This window comes from Mchenga conophoros, linkage group LG1, assembly GCF_057382185.1.
Source record: "Mchenga conophoros isolate Kocher_MC1m ecotype Shallow Benthic linkage group LG1, M_conophoros_male_GT1.1, whole genome shotgun sequence".
In the NCBI taxonomy this organism is placed as follows: domain Eukaryota; kingdom Metazoa; phylum Chordata; class Actinopteri; order Cichliformes; family Cichlidae; genus Mchenga; species Mchenga conophoros.
In genome coordinates this window covers 29,887,796-29,909,432 of record NC_140526.1, presented here as the reverse complement: position 1 = coordinate 29,909,432, position 21,637 = coordinate 29,887,796, and the positions used below count along the sequence as shown (strand labels likewise).

At 42.2% G+C, this 21,637-nt stretch overlaps 1 protein-coding gene across 2 annotated transcripts in view; it reads right to left on the bottom strand.

Moving 5' to 3' along the window:
* Positions 1-21,637, bottom strand: part of LOC146583599 (E3 SUMO-protein ligase PIAS1-like) — a 70,709-nt gene that overhangs the window by 38,045 nt on the left and 11,027 nt on the right. For both annotated transcript variants that reach the window (XM_085274275.1, XM_085274264.1), the window contains exon 3: positions 3,008-3,503. In XM_085274275.1, coding sequence (XP_085130401.1) covers positions 3,008-3,503 — 496 coding nt within the window. The remainder of the gene's footprint in view (positions 1-3,007; positions 3,504-21,637) is intronic.

The following is a 21,637-nucleotide window of genomic DNA, read 5'->3' as shown; positions in this document are numbered from 1 at the left end:
AGGAGTACACAAGCGGAGAGGAGGGAGATTATGTGGAAGAGTGTGATCAGTGAGTGAAGAGGGAAAGGCTGTCTCAAGGCACGAGGGGGAAAAAAATTAAAGAAATTCTCCCAGTAAGAATCAGAGATCCTCCAGTGAGAGGGCAATTAAAATGAATCGATTGCTTTCCTTTCTGCCTCCGATTATTACAAAGAGGGTCGTCACCTCAAAGCTGCAGCTTAGTTTCACTTTCGGAGGCAAATTCAAATCTTCAGCTTCACCTAACGATGCCAGACACCCTCCTCCGGGTTTCTGCTCCTATCACTCAGGCTTTTGGCTCTCTCAGTTTCCCCAGAACAATGAGGGACTGAGCATTTATTATTTATTGGAAAAGATGTTTGTGTTCTTTCGAAAGCAGTCTGTGCGCGAGAGCAATGTGAACGTACGATTCGGAGTCGAATGGAGGGAGGGTGTGTGGCACAGGTGTAGGCCTGTGCGATTTCATCACTCTGCATGCAAATTTTGACCGAGGACGGCAGCGGCGACAGAAGACGGAGAGGGACACAGAGCGGGAGGAGAGGGATGAGGCGTGTGCAGGAAATGGATCGAGTGAGGAAGCGAGAGGGAAGAAGAGGGAGAGTGGGATGATAGAGCTGTAGGCTCGCTGTTTGTGCATGCATCTGCAGGCAAATTAATCACGAGATGGTCTTCTACTCCATTAAAATGCTAATGTAGGAAAATCTAGACATTTCCATATATTTGCAATATATCCCAGAGCCCAAAGAGTCTTATTATGCTAAGTGCAGACTGGGTGCTGGAGGTAGATGTAATGCAACGACAAATCTAAGCGAGATAAAGGCGAGATTAAAAGTTGGGTATGTAGAGAATTAAAGGGACGACAGGGCACATAACACTGGGCATTATGAATGTTGGAGAACATTCTGGATATTTGAACCTGAAGGGCTTAAAAAAGCTGTTTTGTTTTCTGTCACAGTTGAAATAAATATTATTTTATATAAGTGACTAATGAACTTGTACTTTACTTACTAATCTAAGAGAGCCATTATCTTATAATGTCACACAGACACACAAACGCATATCACAATTTAGCCAAATCTGATTCAAATTCTGACAGTTGGCGGGTTTGTTATCGCAGCCAGTGTCAACAAAGAAGTGATCAAGCCACACCAGCACAGCCCGATGAAGCCGAACGGGGATGTTGCTGTCCGCTACATCTGTAAATAATCCTTCAGAATGATTCATTTCCAAGCTTGCATACTTATTCCACCTCTGTGATCTCCTCTGTGCACAGAATTAGCTGCTATGCAAACTAAGAACAAAAAGATTTGATTCGAAGCTCTCTTACACGTTAACGATCCTCAACGCTCGAGAGCTGCGTGTCGTCACATGGCAAACAAGCTGAGTTTTGTTAGGAAGCCCGAGATGTGACGGTGTGAAGCGCGCCGTGTGCAGGACCGTTTTCACAGCAGTGCAACAGAGCGACGGCTCGGCTGAGCAAACACGGTGCGGCCGACATACAGCGCTGCGGTGTTGATTGTTTATATCCACATTAGTGCTACAGTTAGAAATATAAATGTACAAAATGAATAAAAGTGCAATTCATAATGTGGCAGCATCGCTCGAGCCACCTGACACAAATTCCAACAGAGTGGCCTATGTGACAATATAATAGTAATAAAGAGAACTGGACTGACATTTATACAGCCGCACACATTCAACACATATTTTATCATCAGGTATGCCCATTTAAATGCTTGTAAACTCAAATATCCCACCAGCCGATCACATGGCAGTAATTCTATGCATTGAGGCAGTTCTGAAGGCAAAAGGAGCTCCAACCCTGTACTGGGCAGGTGGCCAGTGAATGTGTGTGCATCTATTCTTTTTTTATCTCGTGTTAGTCACCAGTCACAGTGTTTTCAACTATATAGTATCATCAACATTTAAGACTCCATGGCAAACCTCTCAGCAAATAGGTGCTTTACTTGTGGTCTCGATTATGGACTGTATATCAAAGATGGGTGTGGCCTCCAGGTCTAAAAAGGTATGTGAGGAAGTGCATTAAACCTGTGGTCTTTGTTTGCTCCACATGGTTTACAGTGTCTTATTTTCCTTGACATCAAGTGTGATTGGATCATTTCTAAACTGGTCCTGCCTTTCCAAACAACTTCCCCCCGGAGGAGAAGTTGTTTTTCTTTGTTGACAAAGACATCATTACATTTCATCGTATGTTTTTATCTTCGTGCTTAGTTTTATCTAGTTGTTATCTTGTTTTTGTCACAAAAAGGAAAGTTGTCCATGAAACCTATGATTAAAAGCTATTGATCAATGAAATTAACACTGCTAAATAATGCTGTACACCATGGATGAACTCTGGAGCCTGATGAGTTCATCGTCAGTCGCTGGTTTTTAAGTCTTAATTCAGCAGCAGCTTAATTCAAGCTCACTTTGTAAATTTAATAAAGCAGGGTATGATTTTCACTATTGTATGGCCGTGCTTTGACCGTGATTTACAATACAACTTTATTTGTATACCACATTTGATTTGTCAGCTGGATCCACCCACAAAGGAGGATTTCAGCCAAAATGCTCAACCCATGACCCCATAAACTAATGACGTAAATAGTGGCTATGGTCATCTTCCATAAGCTTTCTGTGGTCTCTACCAGCTACTGAGAGTAGTAACTGGTTCACTGGGCTGCTGAATGCTTTACCATCTCCCCAGCTAGTTACCAGTTTGGTTTGCCTGTTATTTAGAGCTGAGCCGCCTGTGTACAGTGGATTTATATGGCTTTGTTTGTTGAAAACAGATGCCTAAGTGTTTGAGCCAAAACAGTAAAGCGGAGGGCCAGAAAGATAAACTGCTCCTGTAGATTCTAAAAGGTTTGCTTTCATATTGTCAGCTGATACAAAAATAAAAACATATAGAAAATTAACACAAAACGTATTATTTGATTCATGTTGCAGTCACGTGTCACACAAAAGCCACACGTACACATGTCCTCACCTAGACTCGTGGGCTTGATGAGTTCGTCCAGCATGTCGTAGAAGGGCAGCCTCTGGAGCTTAACATCTGGATGCACCGGATGCAGTGTCGCTGAGGAGGCCAGGTGGTGCGTCAGCCCGGTCAGCTCGTGTTTCCCAGGACCGAGTAGCGAGAGCGGCAGTAACGCAGCGGGCGATGGGGCTCCACCGTGACCGGCGTGACCCTCGTAAGCCAGCTGCGTCAGGCCAGCAGGCAGCGCCGCGCCCCCTCCCCCGACCACTCCAGCTGTGGCCGGGTGGTGCGGCCCAGGCAAGGCCAGCTCTGAGTGAGAGACCATTTTGGCCGGGAAACGTCTTCGGTAGAGCTCTTTGATCTTCATGTGCACGGCGGGGCTGCAGCCGGCTTTCAGCAGATGCAGTGCCTTGGTCAGCAGCTCGTGCTTGCGTCCGTGCTTGTTGCGCCCGGCGTAGCCCAGCAGCACCTGGAGCTCCGACACCCGCAGGCTCATCACCATTTGCTGTGGTGGAGGAAGGGGTGAGAAAGACGATGAGCAATCAACTTTCAAGTTTCAATACCAAATATCTAAAGTAAGTAGTTAAAGCATGTTGTCATTTTTTGCCTGTGGCTTTACAAAAAGTAACAAAAACTGAGCTGCTGTGCAGCATTTAGCGTCAAACGCTCCATCGACCCTTTGAATTCAGCTTAACTGACTGGACTCTCGCTAACACGGTTGCCTTACATAAAAAAGATCCCGGTTTGAGGCTGTGAGGAGACACAAACCCAGCCTTAGAGGGTTACAAGCCGGTCTAATCCTTGTGCTCGACCCAAGCCAGGATAAATGGATGGATTCTGTCGGGAAAGGCAACTGCCAAATCAAATATCTGGATCTATCCGCTGAGGCGACCCCTTGGGAAATAAGGGAGAAGCCTAACCTTAAATTGAATTGCCTAGATCACAGTTTGTTGTCTCATGATTACTTAACTTAAAAACAAAACAAAAAAATCTCCACAGAGAAGAGGATATCTAAATAAACCCTCTGCCAGTTTAACACTGACGCATTCCCACAGCAGCAGAGTTGTTACTGTGTCCGGTGCTGGAGTTGGGGGATCGCTTCCAGCTGAGAAACAGGACCACAGTCTGGCCGACTTTTTGGTTCAAGAAAGGTTTATCAACGCATATACTATTGTATAACAGAAAATAAAAGCTATTTTGTTTCAAAGATTAAAAAAAACAAACAAAAAAAAAATCACTGCAAAGTTCCTTGTGTTGAACGGTGGTTTGGTCGAAAGACAAGTATCCACTTGGAGCAGAGTGTGTAAATTACACGCTCGATGCAACGCACCTGACAGAGCTACAGATTTATGAGAGGCCCGGGACTGTTTTTAACATGAGAGCAGTGTTACTCTCATTTTGCCTTGGATCGCTCGGGACTGCCCACGGAGAGAGGCGGACGAGGAAGCTGCTGCGGACGAAGACTTCTGACTGATTTATATTTCTACGTGTTTACATTTTTTTTAATACAGATCCAAATTTGAGCTGAGTCTGCACGCTGATGTACTGTAGCTTAGCACAGCTAACACTTTGCCTCACAGATGTTTAGAAAGAACACACACACACACACACCATACAGTTTCCCTCCTGGCACTGAGGTGCATACAATAAGTCAGAGCAGCTTAATTTCTAACCTGTGCATGAGAACAGCACCTGTCCAAGCGCTGCAGAAAACACTCACCCTGGGAAGCAGTGCACTGTACTGTCCATTTTTTTAATAAAAGAGAAATATAAGCATTAACCAACAAAGGAGTCTTTTACTAGCTCACAATGTGAGACTGAGGCTGTACCTCCCAGGGGGTAGTGGGATGGAGTAGGTGCAGGAAAGCATGGGGGAAAAAGTGCCATTCAGTTTAGCTTCAGAGCCAGCAGCACTAGCAGTTCGTCATCTAGCAAAACCGACTGTACAAATACTGAATAAGATTCTCACTGCCTTATAAATCCACGGGCTTTAACTTAAACTCTCAGCAAGTGTAACGAGTACATCCATAACCTGAGATAAATCCATCTTAAGTATCTGCAACTAGCAACAACTTCCTCGATGTGACAACCAGTAAGCTTTGGAGGAACCTCAGTCACTTCAGTCTTTGTGTGTTTGAGGCTTCGGCTCCTTCACACGAAACTCGAAGACACAAAGCAAGACTTTGTCAGATTGTTAAGAGCAAACACTGATGGGGGCAAAAGAGCTGAGCGCGTGCTCTTTAATCTAAAGATAAGGAGTGGGCGGATGAAGACGTTTAAATGAAACATCAGCTCATTAAGCAGCATCCATTATACATGAGGAAACCATATAGCACAATCGTAGCACAATCCTTAAAGACACGCACACCTACAGGGTACACTAAGAGTGCCTTGGATAAACTTCCTCCCTTCATCTCCTTTAATGACAGAGGAGCTAAAAATGCACAAACACACACCCCTTAAATGACAAAGCGCACAGATCTGCTGGTGCCCAGTCTGTCAGCTTTGATTAAAGTAATCCACACACACACGCACACAGAGTCATTTTTAGTTTTATGTACAGAATCTGCATGCGTCTGCAAAGGTTTTGACACTTCAATATACAAGATTTAAATGAGCTTTTTATACTGATGCATATATATCGATGCAAACTTACCCCATGGTTCCACATTTAATAGACATTTAAAATGTCATACATGATCACTTTAGGCTACTTTTAAAACCTAACCACAGAGGGGACTTTTTACATATGAAAAACAAACAACAAACCTCAATTTGTACTGCGGAAATAGATTTTCTGTCCTTCCACCTAACCCACACAATCTAATTTATCTCCTCCACAGTAGTCCATCAGGAGGATTCGGAGACATGTTTCAACAACAAAGTAAATTCCATTAATAAAATCTGCTAATTGCATTTCGCAATCATCAGGAGGGGAACTGCCCCGTACCTAGAAAATTTTTGTTTCGCTTCCTCCGTGCAATCCTTCCCGACTTGACCAGAACGCTGCCAAAGTCGTGGCGTGAATGTTGAAGGTGAAAGAAGTGAAATCGGATTGCTCTTGAATATTATGTACATGTTAATCTCACTTCGTTTTTAGCACGGGGTGGCCCAGGTGTGAAAGCAACCTCTGGCTCTCATTCGACCACAGGACTGTAGTGCGTAATTAAAACAGACGCGCTATATTAACGGGAGTTTTGAACGGAACTGAAACCCCTGAAGTGTGACAGTTTACAGTAAATCTTCTTCCACTATTGCACACGAAGGTTTCAGAGCCTGCAAAAGGCAGCAAATCTAATTTCTACTTCAAACAGCAGGATGACACTATTTGAAACCAAACAAACATTTTCTGATAAAATGAGAGGCAAAACAAGTCAGGAGTTGTGTTGTGCAAAATCTTCGTCTAAATCAAATCCTTTCTAGTATAAAAGCAGCAGCAGCTAATGAGAGCTGGACTTCAACCTATGACCCACTAACTCAAAGCCCTCAAGGTAGACATCAGTTCAGATCCTTTGTTAATTTGTCCCTCAGTGTCAGGAATTCAAGGCTGCAGTTCTGCTGTAACGTCCATAGATGTCTGAGGGACAGCATCTACTTGAGGTGACTGCTGTTGTCATCTGGCACTATATGAATAAAAGTGAATTGAATCTGCTGCAAATGATCTCAGTGGTGGCACAGTTTTGTTGCCCAAAACAATGCAATCGCTGCTCACCATCTGCCCTGCTCGCCAGGTTTGCTTTTTGCTTTTGTCCTCTTTCCGAAAGTAAAAATTGAACTTGATTTCCACGAAACTGGGCAGCAGCACTTCCAGGAAGCTAAAAATCTAAAAATAGCAAAAGAACTAGAAGTGGAGCAGAGACTAATGACAAATCGGATATGGTTTGCCTTTTTTTCCCCCTTTCAGGTGTGCAGAAACTTTTTGAATAAGCACTATGCCGGATATCTATGAACAACGACATCAATATTTATACTACTCGATAATGTATTTGGCCTGTAATATGTCAGTTAGTATATTAAAAAAATGCACCAGTATGTCTTTTAATGTTGTTTGTAATTTAAACAAACACATATCCAGCCACTTTATTAGGTATACCTGCTCAACTGCTCTTTAATCTCAATGTCTAATCAGCGAGTCACATGGAAGCATTTGGAAGCTGGCAAATCTGCAGCAACTGTGTGATGCTGTCATCTCAATATGCAGCCAAATCTCTGTTTCCAGCACCTTGTTGATTCTGGTACAAGGAAGGTGTACTTAATGAAGTGGTTGGTTAGTGCATTTCACGTAGTGCCAGAAGTTACCAAATATTTAGATTTAAAACTACTGAATTAGAACTTTGAGCGAATCCTGATTAAGAATTTACTGAAACAACAAACTGATTATCAATTTTGTTACAAGTGAATTGAAGTTGACTGTCACAAGGTTCTTAAAAGTTAGTGTTTTGCGATGACCCAGTTTATGGGGGTTGTTTAGTGCCTGCAGGAAAAGGAAACCATTTTACACAACCTGGGCTCCAAAGTGACAGAGCACAGGCTGCTGTTTACAGACCAAACACTGCATCTTGTGTACAGCTGCCACATATGCATAACCATGCACATCCGCGTTCATTTGTGTTTCGCGAGCACTGATTTACATTCGTTTCTTTCTTCCCTTAACTCTAACCACTGCTTGCCTAACGCTAACCACACAGCAGGTCTGCACCCTAAATCGGATGATTTACGTTACGGGGACTTTCTTTTTGTTCCCCAAAATAAAAGGTGAGTCCCCACCGTGTAAATAAGGCGTGCAAACAAATTTTACCAGTCAGAATATAGATCTGTCCTTTGTTGCTGCACAGAGTCAAGGCAGAAAACAGAAGGCAGACGACCATATGTGAATGTAATTCTGATGCCTCTGGTCTGAAGTGCACTGCAGTTATAAAAACACATCAGTCAAAGACAGACAGCTACTACAGCAGAAAGCTCAATCACAGGTGCAGCACACAGCCAGCAGCTGTCTCTTGATGGATTTTTCAAAAACACACAAAAAAAATCCAGGAACAACCATTTGGATTTTAATCCAGTATCATTTCTTTCAGTATCCTGAGACAGACAGATATCGGGAGACCCACAGTTTATTGGTTCGATCCAGCAGCTCTCCTGCTGGCGACACAAACGACCACTTCAATGAAATATGCATGTGCACGACAAGTGGGGGGAGGGGGGAGGTGGAAAAAAAGGACACCGGCCTCCCACTATTTCATACCCACATGCTAAGCCCCCTACCGCCACTAAGCCCCGCCTCCACCCTCTCTCACTTCAACGCAAACACACACAAAAGACAGGCAAATACGGACAAGAACAAACATCACCTAACATAAACTGACACACACACACAAACTTCCAACACACTGCGGATGTGTAGCATTCCTCTAGCTCCCAAAAGAGAGTGAGAGGGAAAGAGAGAGAGACAGAGAGAAAGAGAACAAACAGAGGAGAGAAAACACTGGCTGTGGAGGTGTTGGAGGAGCGACAGATGAACAGATCACAGCCCTCACTCTCTTCCCTCTGTCAATCACTCTTCTTCCAGGACAGGTGGCCTCCATCGGGCTCCATCTCTTTGGGTCAACAACAGATGATCGGCATTTGCGAGTGATTTATAAGACGTTTTTTTTTCTTTTTTACCTGCAAATCTACTAAATTAAAAAAAAAAAAAAATCTACTGCATCAGCTTATGGCTCTAATCTGAAGGAGCCTTGTGTTCTTCTCACACAAGCAAAGCTAAACCAAGCGGAGTTTCAAGCAGAAGGAGAACAGCTCAAAGAGTAACATCAAAAAAATCTGTGTGTCTGTGTGTTTTTTCTTCAGGTGAAACTCTAATTTTGTGACTCTTACAGATAGTGCCGTACAATACTGCAAAATTTGGTGCTGAATTGATACCAATAAATACAGGGCCAGTACTGCCGATACCAATACTTTTAACATTTAATGAGCACTAAATCACTCAGATTTTCAACAATAATTCGTTAATACGATAAAACACACCGTTCAGCTTTTCGTGTATTTTAGAACATTTTCTTTTTTTTTTTTTGGAGATGTTGAATATAAACGCGCCTGTCTCTAAAGCAGTTGAGGTTCGGGTGTGAAATTCATGGTTTTCAGGGTCTTTATCGTTAACTCGGTTTTCCTGGGTCTTTTCCCGTGTTGCAGTTGTGTGTCTTATTTTGAAAGAAATGTTTACGCGTTACCATAGCGACCAGAGAGCATAAAAGGGAAGAGAGGAGGATGTTACTCTCAGCATTGTTGGCGCATTTCAGGAGGACGCTGCTAATAGAGATACACAGTTACACAGTGAATTTGCGTTTATTAATATAATTACAAAATACCACAGTTTTTGTCTTGGTCGTATCACTTTATTTTGTTGTATTTATCCACGACACCTTGACAGCCGGTCCGTGAAAATATTGGTTAAACCAGTTTGTGGCGCAAAAAAGGTTGGGGACTACTGCACTAAAGAAGTTTGGGTCAACTTATGTTGTTTAAATGTGATGTATCTGGAACCTAGAATAGGTTCATAGTGCTGAACTGGACTTTTAAAATATTTCAAAGGGTGGAATCGTCGAATGTTGGGTGCTTTTGCTGGAAAAACGCCTTTAAATAGTTGAAGATAAGGTTTGTATTCGACAGCTGATGAATGAAAATAGATTAATCCTTCGAGGACTACCCTGTTAGGATATTACAGACAGCTATAAACAAAGCATTATTTGCCTGTTAATTTGTGAAAAACTCTAATGCACACACACACACACACACACACACACACACTTCACAGAGAAGCAGTGGCCTGACGAAACAGCTAACCTGTGCCTGCTTTATTCATGACCCAGATCAAAGCCTCAGAAAAACAATGTACTGCTTTAAAGTGATATCAAAGAGGTATTTTGACATTTAGTGTCACAACATTAACAACCAGTGTGACATATGTTGCTTGCTGCTCTCCTGACGACATGAAAGCAGAAAAACATTCTCACTTTATTAGTCAGAATAAGTCTGAAATGCGGCGTTCAGCCGTGTGTCGTCGCTGCTTCGGCTGCGGCGAAAAGCCGCCGGTTAAACAAAGCTCGTTTGTGGGAGAATGTGCTCCATTGTCTTATTTCGGTGAAACAACTTGACATGTAGGTGCGAAAGGAAGCTGCAACAAAGAAAGGAGAGCAAAGAGAGTAGCTAGTGGTGACAGGGGAGTTCTTACACACACAAAAACACACAAACACACGCACACACACACACACACACACAGGTGACCAGAGCAGAGACGTTTCATTTACCAGTCTGTGGCATTTTCAGCAAAGCATGCTGGAATTGAAGTGCACAGTTTTGAACTGAAGTAAAGAAATAAGATTTTGATTGTTTTATTAAATTTGCTAATCTTGAGCTCGCTCATAATTGGTTACATAATCAGACTCCCCGGGTCCTCTGTGAACTCATGTTTCCACTTTGCACTGAACAACATGCAGCATCCAGTGGGAGCTGTAAGATGTGTATACTTAAGTTATTAAATTTGGAAAACCAGATTTTACCTATGTAGATGATCTTTTTACCTGCAGAGCTCGAACCGGATCTTGATCGGGGTCCTTTAAATGTAAACCATGCCGTGTAGTCATAAATGGTCTGCTGCTTCTCGTCTAAGGCTCCAGCAACACAAGTCCAGTTTTCCTCAACCATTTAGCAACCAGCTGTGAGTTAGTGGGGGAAATTGGCCGCGTTGGTGGTGCACTGAAAACCTTTGTGAGATTGCTCAGGTCACAAGCAGACTGGCAGTCTGGTAGTTTGCACGGAAGACACCAACGTGAATGCAAATACTGGCTGAAGGGTAGAGAACCTGCAAGAAATCTGACGTAGAGCGGAAACAAATACAGTTGCCTTCAAAAAAAGATGTGCCTTTTAAAACATGCTGATTTACTTTGAAGGCAAACACTCTTCCGGTTTGTGAAGCCCTTTTCAGATTTTACTCCGTGAGATGTAGCAAGTGTTTGCAAAGAAGTCAACATCTTCCAAGCAAGCCACAGACGACTGTGGCAGTCTGCTGGTGACTGAAGCAAATCTCATAGAGGGCTGTGGTCCAGCCCCCTCTTTGGGACTTTTGGTTAGCAATAGCCAGCAACCTCATGCAACCACTTGCCAAATGGTTGGGAAACACAAGGAGGTCGCCAGGAGGTTGTTAACCAGTCAACCTTGTACTGCTTTGTGATTTTAGTCTATGTATTTATTGTGACCAACTCATGTTGCTGGGTTTTATGTATTTTAATATCTATTTATGGATGGACCTTGCAGATGAACTCGGGTTTAGCGTACTGTGGTGTGTTGTTATTGCAACAACCTCTTGCTTATATAAACAAACAATACAATAAAAATCAAACAGAAAAGCCTCTAAATCTGTCTGCTCAAAACATGGTGTTAAAACTGAATCTCACAATAACCTAGGATGATGAAATTCCTTCAGGTGAGTTAGCAAGAAACAGCATTAAAAATCTTTTCAGAGTCCGCTGACCTAGGGCTGTTCGATATAACAATATATATCGGATGATGATATAAAAACATCTATCGTTTCATTTTACGCTATCGTTTGTTTTGTGATGTCACAAAATAAACTGTTCGCGGCAATATTTTTTCATCGTTTTGATGGTCACTGTAGTGGCTATATTAATTTCTTAAAGTTCTCTCTTTCTCTTATATTTAATATAACCACACTAGCGACTGTTTTTATGCGTTGTCGTTAGCAACAACGACGGTAAAACCATCGCGTGTCCGCTTGTTTATGTTCCACATAAACCTTTCACAATAAAGCTCAAGATCCTGTTGAGACTTTTCAAAATAAACTGTGAAAAAGTGAAAGAGTATGCAGCGTATTTACGGATCAGAAGCAAAAAAAAAAAGAGCCATCAGGTCCTAAAAAATAAACCTTAGACTCAAACGTTAGAACAGGCTTTTCCCCGCAGCACGCTGCATAATAAATACTCACAAAGAAAACGGCGTCCGTTACAACTTATGTCTAAAAATATATCGTTTTATGCGTCGGTTAAAACACTCGACTCCAGGTACACGACGCCGAGCTGGAAACACTTCACTCAAGTTGAGCTGCAAGAGATTCACAGAATTTACAGAAAATATAACATTTTTGTGATTTATATCGTTATCGGGACAATAGATGTCTTATATCGGGATATGAGATTTTAGTCATATCACACAGCCCTACACTGACCATCACTCGTACAATTCAACTCATAATCTTTCAAAGAGAATCAATAGAGACATGGTGCAAACCACTGAAGAACCCACAGAAGGCAGCTAAGATTAAATTTGCAGCTTTTGGATAAGCGTTATTTTTGGATACATCTGACTTGAGCCTCCCTGGATCTGTCAGTTCATGTGCAAAAATCAAACCAAACTGGACTGATGCAAAGTGAAGCATGACGGTAGGAAAACAAAGTCAGGCTCTTTTTCTTACAATTGTGCACGAGTACTATAAACCTTTAAATGTACAGAATGAATTTCTAAGTTAGTATGATTACAGCAGTTTCTAAACGAGCTATTATCAAGAGATAATGGAGCAGCTTTTATATGGACAATGATCCAAAGCATAAATGGTAAATCAACTGGTTCTTACATAGTGGTTTTCTACTTGACCAATCAAAGCACTCACTTCATTCACCCTGTTCATACAAGCACTTCTTTCTACAGCTGAGTGCCATCCAACATTCACGTGTTCATACTCTGATAAAGGCACTGGAGACCAACTTGGGGTTTAGTATGTTGCCCAAGAAGACTTAGCCATGCACACTGCAGAACCTCCAACTTTCTGATAAGTAGATGACCCGCTCTACCTCCTAAGGTACAGCCACCAGTATCTGTTATGATTAAAGTCTTAGAATCCTGACCTCAGTGCCATGGAGTCCCTTACTTAAATTCAAAGTCTGCAGCTCCAGAGGACATTAAGAGGTTCTGCCAGTGAAAACATTGTGAACATGATCCTCACTGCTTGGTCTCCACACACTTCTTTGCCTTCATTAGAGCTGTCTATCTATTGTTTTACCTACAGAAGAAACAACGTCACAGTCAGCAAAGGAGCCTCAAAAATGTTGCTTTTCCACCAAAAGTCAACACGGTCGAAGATTCCACGAATTTTAAGAACAGATGGAACCATGCGAAAATTAATCTGCCTGTTTAACTCCACTGGCAGAGAACAAACACTGAAACATCAAGGTTCAGCTCGCAGATTTATTTTTCAGGTGCAGAACAGAGGCGTGCTGAGCAACAGGTCTCACAGACCAGCGTGAGATCTGCTCCCAGGACTTGAGAAAACAACTGGACAAAGAGTTCAATTAGATCTACACCTCCTTTCAACCTCTTTTATCACAGAACACACAGATGAAGGCATACTTTCCGACTCACCAATGACCAACTAATCTCTATAAACCACGTATATAAACATGCGGATTCGAGGCCAAATAAAGGACAAAATTTTAAGTAGACTTTTCTGTCAGTGGTCTGCTTCCAATCTGACTGCTCTTGGCCAATCAATCAAGGTTTTTTTGTTGTTGCTTTGTTTTTTTTCTTAGATTTCCACAATCATAACCAATGACAAGCAAAGCACGGTAAGGTTTGTCCCGGATATCCACTGGCTTTACAGAGAGCCCTGAAAGATGGAGGCCAGTATTGCAAAAGGCTGACAGGATCCTGATGAATAGTTAAATCAAATGCCAATCATCAGACTAGCCAGGCTTCCCGCATTAAATAGAAAAATATATATATAACGCATAACCTAACAACCGAAAAAAACAACAAAAAAAGAGATAAGAATAAATTGAGAGTCTCTGTGTTTTTGGAGACAGTACCAGTGATCACAGAGAATAGGAGGTAGGTTTAATGAGCTGAGACTCAGCAGAATAACTGAGCTGATGTTCCCTGTGATGTACAGTTTTGTTTTTGTTGACCAAAGGGGAGCAAGATGGCATTCAGCCATACCCCACTGTTTCATCATTTCAGTGTGGATGATGAGCTGTGCAAATTGGGCACCGATAAATGGCTTTTAAAAGGATTTGTTTTTGCGTACACCTCTTTAGTGTTCACTCGGAGCTTGACTTAAAACATAAAAAAGAGAACGCACTGACATCATCTCTCCCAATAGGTCTTCAGGGCTGGGGGAACAAGAACTTCATGACCTTTTCAGGGTTTACACACAATGAAATTTAATTCCTGTATTGCTTTCTTAGCTGCGATGTAACAATTATTTATCATTATATCATATTTAAGTATTTTTCTATCATTCTGCAGTCCCAAATTCTGCGCTATTTAATTAAAGCGACATGAAATGGATGTTCTTACAAATTAAAAATGCTTCGTTTCATTTTGATTAAACTGGTCTATTATGAGCCAGTGAACTTATTTGATTTAGTAGCAACACTTCTAAAAGATCTAATGCGCAGACTAATACTCTGCAAAAAGGATTTAACCGCCTCCTGCAGCACAGTCCCACATTTAATTTATCTAATGTCTCTTGACAGCCAGCAATCACATACAAAAACACTTTACAAATAACGTTACTGCCAATGCCTGTGAGAGAAAATACTCACGACTTTTGCTAATTTAATTGCAGACTTTTTTATACCATCAGAGGCCTTTCTGAGGACACTGCGTTCAAAGCTTTTTTAGACTTTTCATACCTGCAGACACCCAGCAGATTCCTGTCAGACTGGAAAGCAGTTTGTGCGGGGGTAATAATTTGCTGTGTCCAGAGCTGTGGAGAATGATGGATAGAGGGATGATGGGGGATGGGGAAGAGAAAGCAGCTGAGCCTCCAAACCGAATGAAATTCTCCACAGCTCCAGTAAAAACACAGCGGGGAGGGGCGGGAGGGAGGAGGGTGGCCATGCTGGAGGTACATGGACGCATTAGCTGAACAGATTCACATTTACTGGTCACCACGCTGATATTGCACTGCTGAAACCCCAGCTAAGCTCTTTTGTTGGGGACATGGAAACATGTTCAAATGTTGTTGTTCTTTTGTGATTTTTAGAATATGGGTTTATTTTGCAATATTTGTAACAGATTTCAGGATGCAGCTTCTCCCTTTTGGTATGGATAGTAACATTCTTTGGGTGCAATAAGTAAAATAAAACTCATTTTATTTCTTCTCATTAATCATCATCTTCTTCTGCCTTTGGAGCCGATCCACCTAAACCTCTACGGTGAAAAATGTTAAAATTGAGCCCCTGACTGGAGACTGCCTCCTGATTCTTTTCATCATGCCTGTCCCTCAAGAACTCTAGGTGATCAAGGTTGGAGGTGTGGTCATGCACATGACTTATGAACCATACGCCTAATTTTTTAAAGCAAGTAATTTATCGAATTAAGCCAATTTCAAAGCGCCTCATCATGCAACTTCCTGCCATATTAGGTTATTTTAAAACCTTTTCACAGGAAAGAAATTTCCTCCACACAAAATTGCTCTACATGGCCTCCAGAACACACTTCACAAAAACGACCAACTGGATTCACGACTTCCAAAAGTATTTGTTGAAATCTTGCAGACATGAGAAAAATGAGTTAATGGTTTTACAATGATCATGAAATAATTTGTTCAAATACTCACACTGAAAAAAGATTTTTCTCTTCGCACTATTCAATCATTTCATGTAACCATTGTTAACTGTTGCAGTTTTGGAGTAGTTTAGTCATTTTTTTCACTAATATGCACCTGGGAGGTTGTAGTTACCATCCCTCAAGCTTTATGTGCACACAGCGCTCCCCACAGATATACTCAAGGTTACTCAGATTATGAAGTGATGATTCAACTATGAAAACGTCATGCCTTTCAAGCCTTGAAATAGATCCAAATGCCAGTCATCTTACACTTAAAACCACCAGGACTTTAACATCCAGGACACCTGAAATAACACTTCCTGCTTTTTAACTCCACTGCAGCATCAGTTTAAAAACACAGCTCTAAACTGAAAATAGCATATTCTAATGCCTGCATGCAGCATACATGGTACACGCTTTGCTCACACACCTGTTGGTGCTGCTGAGCTGCAGTAAATGCAGCGGAGCTATTATGAAAGGAAACAGGCAGCACGGGGGTCTGTCTGATGAGGTGTTGGAAAGTGGTCAGTGCCCGAGCTGCCCTAAATAGGCTGTTCTGTCAGGAGAGCCACCGGCCTCGAAAACTGCCGACTTTGACAGGCAGTGAGTTCTGGTTACTGAGAAACTCCTAATCGGTACTAGTTATCAGCTCCACGTATGTTTGAATTTGCTATTTTGGTGATAGTACTGACGTCAACTGCGTTTTCACATCATCTTGATAAAAGCTCGCTTGCCTTTTGTCTTGCTCTGTCGTCTGCGCTTTTATTTTTCTACCCAAGGTGAGAGCAAAGCAGAGGTTCTGAGTCAGAATGATTACTCAAAAACTACCGATTGAAGGAAGCATGATGGTGAAGTAGAGTGCTGGCAATCAATAAATAAGATTTTTAAAGAAACAATATATTCAACTGTTTCTAGATTCGCTCTTACTTCAGACTGCTAAAAAGTGGGCAAGCAGGGCTGTCAGACTTTCCCTAAAACAAAGAAATAACAGAATAAAGACACAAAACTCATTAAAATCACCGTTTTCTTTTATACAAAAAGGTACACCTAATGAGACCTGAGCTAGGATGCAATTTTAATTTTGCCCAGCTATCTGGGATTATTTAGACCTGAAAAGGATGCAAACTAAGCATCAAAGTAATTTTTTAAATGAAGTGCTGTATTTCAAAGTGGAGGCGTTTATTTTACAGGACAGTACAATAAAATCACCATTGCCCACTAAAGTATAGAACACAATGACAAAAATCCACAATGTAATGTCTCCATATGATTATGCAAGAGGAGACGCGCCATTCTTACTGGAAGCGTTGACATCATCGAGGCTTGTCTCGACCAGTGTGTAACATTTGTTCTGTGAGGGATTTTAAATAATGTTAATATCTTTTTGGCACTTAAAAGCCTAAAGCTCATTAATGTCTCTTCACGTTATTTGAACTATAATAATCTTCTTTTGGATTTAAACCAAACAGAACCAGCTTTGGGACTAGCTGAAGTCAACTTTTCCCCAAATTTTTCAATCATTCGGCACTGCTACATACATTTTTAGCACTCATATTTATGGCTGCCATTAGGTATAAATTGCATCACAGTAAAGCTCAGCATTTAAATGTACAGTTACACATTTTCATCCTATTCAGATGTCCCAGGTGTCATGACAGTGTAACAATGAGCACGCATATGCAACACCAGAACAAAGTGTAATTCAGCCATCATAACTTTTCACCTGCAGCTGTGGTTTTCCTCCTGTGAAACGTCTACGTGTAATTGTCTTTTTTTTCTCAGCGTGCTTTTATCTTAATTTTAATCACACAATGCTAAAAGAGAAAGTAAGAACAGGTGCAAACAGGAAATTAGAAAACAAACACACACACACTCATTTCAGTTGTCATGCAAAGTACTTCAGTTCAATTGAGCACACACGCAAAGGGCAACCACAAAGACGGGAAAAGCACACCGCAGAACTGGCACACAAAGAGTTAGCATGTGGTGTGATGAGAAATGATGCATGGGAACTCAAACACACACTCACACACACACACACACACACACACAACATCAGGAGCTATGCACAGCATGCTGATGCAAACCTCAAATGCACTCTTCAGCCGCATGACCGTCATATGACATGCACACACCGACACTTTGCTCATGTGTACTAGACCAAACCTACACAGCAGCTGAAAAGCCACAACCGGCTCAAAAACCAACATTTCCCAGGAGCTGATCAAAGACTCAGAGATTTTTGATACCACTGATTAACTCCACTTGGGCTTAAGAAAAGATTGGGTGCGAGATTGAAATAGCCTGCTACAAATTTAGCCTGCACAGGAGGACAAATTTAGGCTCGCTTTTTTTCCATTGCCTGAGGTGACACAGAACACCATAAATATTTTCCTTCCCGCATGACGACACCGAGACTCAAGTCGCCAGACCACACCTTGATACTGAGTTAAACTTGAAGCTTGCAGCATTGGCATTAATCACTTCACACTTTGAAGCTTCGGATTAAATGTTTTATGGAAAAACTGCCTCCCAACTGAAGACGAGCTGATGTACAAGAAAAAATCTTAAATCTGCCAAATTAATATTCAAATCAGACACATTTGATGCAAGCTTGCACATTTTGATAAGCAGCAAAAATCCCAAGCGCTACTCATAGGTTTCCTCAGGCTCTGCATTACACACAGGTGAGTTCCCCATGAAAGCACCAAATAAAATCATTGAGAAGAATAAACTGTAACGCCCACACGTCCCCTTCTTTCTCTCTTCCCCTCTCATTGCTGTGCGTTTGGTTAAATAACATTTAAATGTCAATATGATCAAATGAAATTTCCATCCCCCAACAAAGATGCCGTGTTCACCGAAGACGAGCGATGCCCGACAAAAATTCAACCCAGAGTCACGACCAAAGGTCAGCTGACAGCCACAGACCCATTCATGCTGCCTTAAACCTCTCCGTGCAGGGTTGACTGGGGATAACAGCTTTTATTTAAAGAAAATTGAACATAGAAACAAACAGAAACAGTACAGTGAAACAGCAAAGTGCATAAGGTGGGTTGTATGTACCACTCGTGATCGGCAGTCTTAGCATGTGATTTTTTCTAATTGCATGTTGGGTATGATAAGAGGAACTGACTCTCTCTTTTCTTAAAAAAAAAAAAACTGTCACTTTGTTGTTTAATATTGAAGTTAATTTCTCTAAATCTGCATGATCTGTTAGCAAACTGAGTCATTTATTTATTGATGACTCATTTTGTTCTGTCTTTCCAGTTAGGTCACATTGGGGTTTTTTCGTGGGGTTTTTGGGCAGTGGCTATTAAGGACATTAAGTTTGGGTCAATGCCTTGTTTTTACATCCAAATCTTAATTATCAATGAAAAAGTGCGTGAAGTAATTTCGATAAATGTCGAGAAAAACAAAGAATATGCAGACAATCAATCACTGATTTATGAGGTCTGCAGTACAGTGGTTTGTACATTTGCCTCTCAAGTGAAAGATCCCTGGTTCGATCTCAGGAGGAGATGCAAAAATCTCTATAGGGTTGCTTCAAGAAGGGCATCTGGTGTTAAAAGAACAAAGAAAAATCAAACATGTGGATCGACCTGCTGTGGTTGCCCCATGTGAATAAGGAGGCAGCCAAAACTAGATGCTTCTTCTTCACTATCGCAGCATATAATCGCCCACAACACAGACTGCATTCATATGTGGCTTTCAAAATAAAAGACACCACCAGATTAAGCCGAAGCTGCTAATGATCAAACTGACCACTTTAAGCTTTTCTCATTCAGATCTTGGTAAGAATGATTTCAGCGTGTGTATCACTGTACGCCGTTTCATCTCTAGCCTTTATACGACACCAGACCGGCGTTAGAAGCCTTGAGCAGCCAAAATTGTTTCCCTTTGAGCTCTGTTTGCTGGCAGAGCTAAAAAATTCACTGCAATATACTTGGTTTTGAGGAGGTGAACAGTAATGCAGTGCTTTGGAGTCCCTGGAGACTGGGAGAAGGTGAGGCTAATAATGTTGTGCCAAGCAGTTTCTGCAAAGGTTTCTGCAGGATGTGTGTGTTTGCGAGTGGTTGTGTGGAGGCTGTGTAGGTGGATTTGGTGGTGGTGGGGTGGGGAGCGAAGGATTTTTTTTTTTTTTGGGGGGGGGGGAGAGAGAACTTGCACACTACCTGGCCATTATATAAAGCTCCCACTCTCGGCATGAGGGCTCTATACTGAGTGCCAGCTCCCTCCCCATCCTCCACGCCTCTTTGTCCTCCCATCCCCCCACCTCTTAGCCTTCCAGCTTCTCTGACTCAGGCTTTAACTCTGAAATACCTCCGCCCTTTGTTTTCTCTCCCTCCTGCCTCTGTAGTATCAAAACCACTGTGTGCTATATGGATCAAACAAAAGATGGTATTTGGGTCAAAAATATGGATGAGGCTATTCCTTTACCCCCGTAGCAGGATCAGATGAAGCCGCCCAGCTGGACCGACTTCAGTAATACTTCTCTTCTAATCATTAGCGCATTAAACGCTGTGCCACCATACCTGAGGCTACTGAGGTCTAGTCCCAGCATGCCATGGGCAGATAGCGGATCTAAATACCAGTCCCCTTCCACGCTCAATGGCACAAGTTGTAATGGGAGGCCGTTTGTGATCTGCTGCCAGAACGTTGCAGGTACATGGTGCTGGTAGCAACCAAAGCACACAGTTAAACTGTAGCTGTAGGTGGACGCAGACAGCTGGCACGAAAAAACTGACAAAGCCGAGGGACGGCAAAGCAATCCAAACAGCTGAGCGGGAGGGAAACGCCTGTTGATTTTATTGCTGGCCTCACTTCTGTGTTAAAGAAATAAGGACGCAACTAACACTGTAAGGCTGAGAACGACAGCACCGAGTCCCGATGTGTTGCTCTGGTGAGAAAATGAAGAGCGGAGCTACGAGGAGTTTCCTCTGGCCCTCTAGTTCACCGTTTTAATCCTGTGGAGTTGGCAGAAGTCGGCGCGCATCGAGATGAAGGGGAATAGTAGAAACGGTAGCAGGAGACAGCAGGCCGTGCAGAAAACATGTTGCTGGCAAAGAGCACAGATGTCTTTTTCTTATTACGGTGGCTTCTCCAGTGTTGGGAATCCAATCCCGAGATTCATTCAGAGAAACCCAGCAGCTTTAACGGGTGCAAGGGCCACGTCTGCACCGAATGAAGCCTCCCGATTCAATTTCTCCACGGCCTTACATCTCAAAAGATACATCGCACCGATGATTTTAAACGAGCTGTCAGTTCAAAATGAGAAAGACAACACACATCAAACCTGAGCTCGCTTTAATCCCTACACGTGCGCTCCTATTGTTCCAGCCTGTCGTCTAATTGAATTTGCTTATTCACACTTGATAGTACGGGGCGTCCCAAAAGCCCAATTCCTAAGTAACATGTTTTTGAAATTACGGCTGTGGTGTCATCAGTAACAACCTGTTTGACAAATGAAGCCGCTGCAGAGCTCGCAACAGTCCCGCCAGCCTCACTGAAAACTGTAAAAGCAATTTCTGTAAATACTTTGCCTCTGAGGTAATACTGAGCCACACTTTTACCATCATGATACAAGAATGCGACGCGAGACAACTGAAGGAGCACCGGACATTGAGTGCCCGTGAGTATGTGCCATTTTTCTATCTTTAGGTGACTGCATGATGAAGTACTGTGGAACTCCCTTGTGGAACTTTCCAAAATAACCATTTGGCAACCAAATAACTGCCACTACATCCTCACATTTTCAATCTTTCAGAAGAGAAGGGGTGTTTATTCTAAGTCTAAGTGCATCACCTAGAAAAAAGAAAATCATCTTTCACTCTGTTCATTGCACCTTCACGATGGACGCGAGTTAAACTCTCAGCTAGCTACTCGTCAGCTGTGAGATCCCTCTCTGTTGCCCCCGGGCCATTTTGCATAAAGTGCACGCTTTGCCGTTTTAAAAATAACTGTGCGAGAGAATAGCATATCTTTTGTCCAGTACGTTCCCATGATTTTGTTCTCACCGTCTTT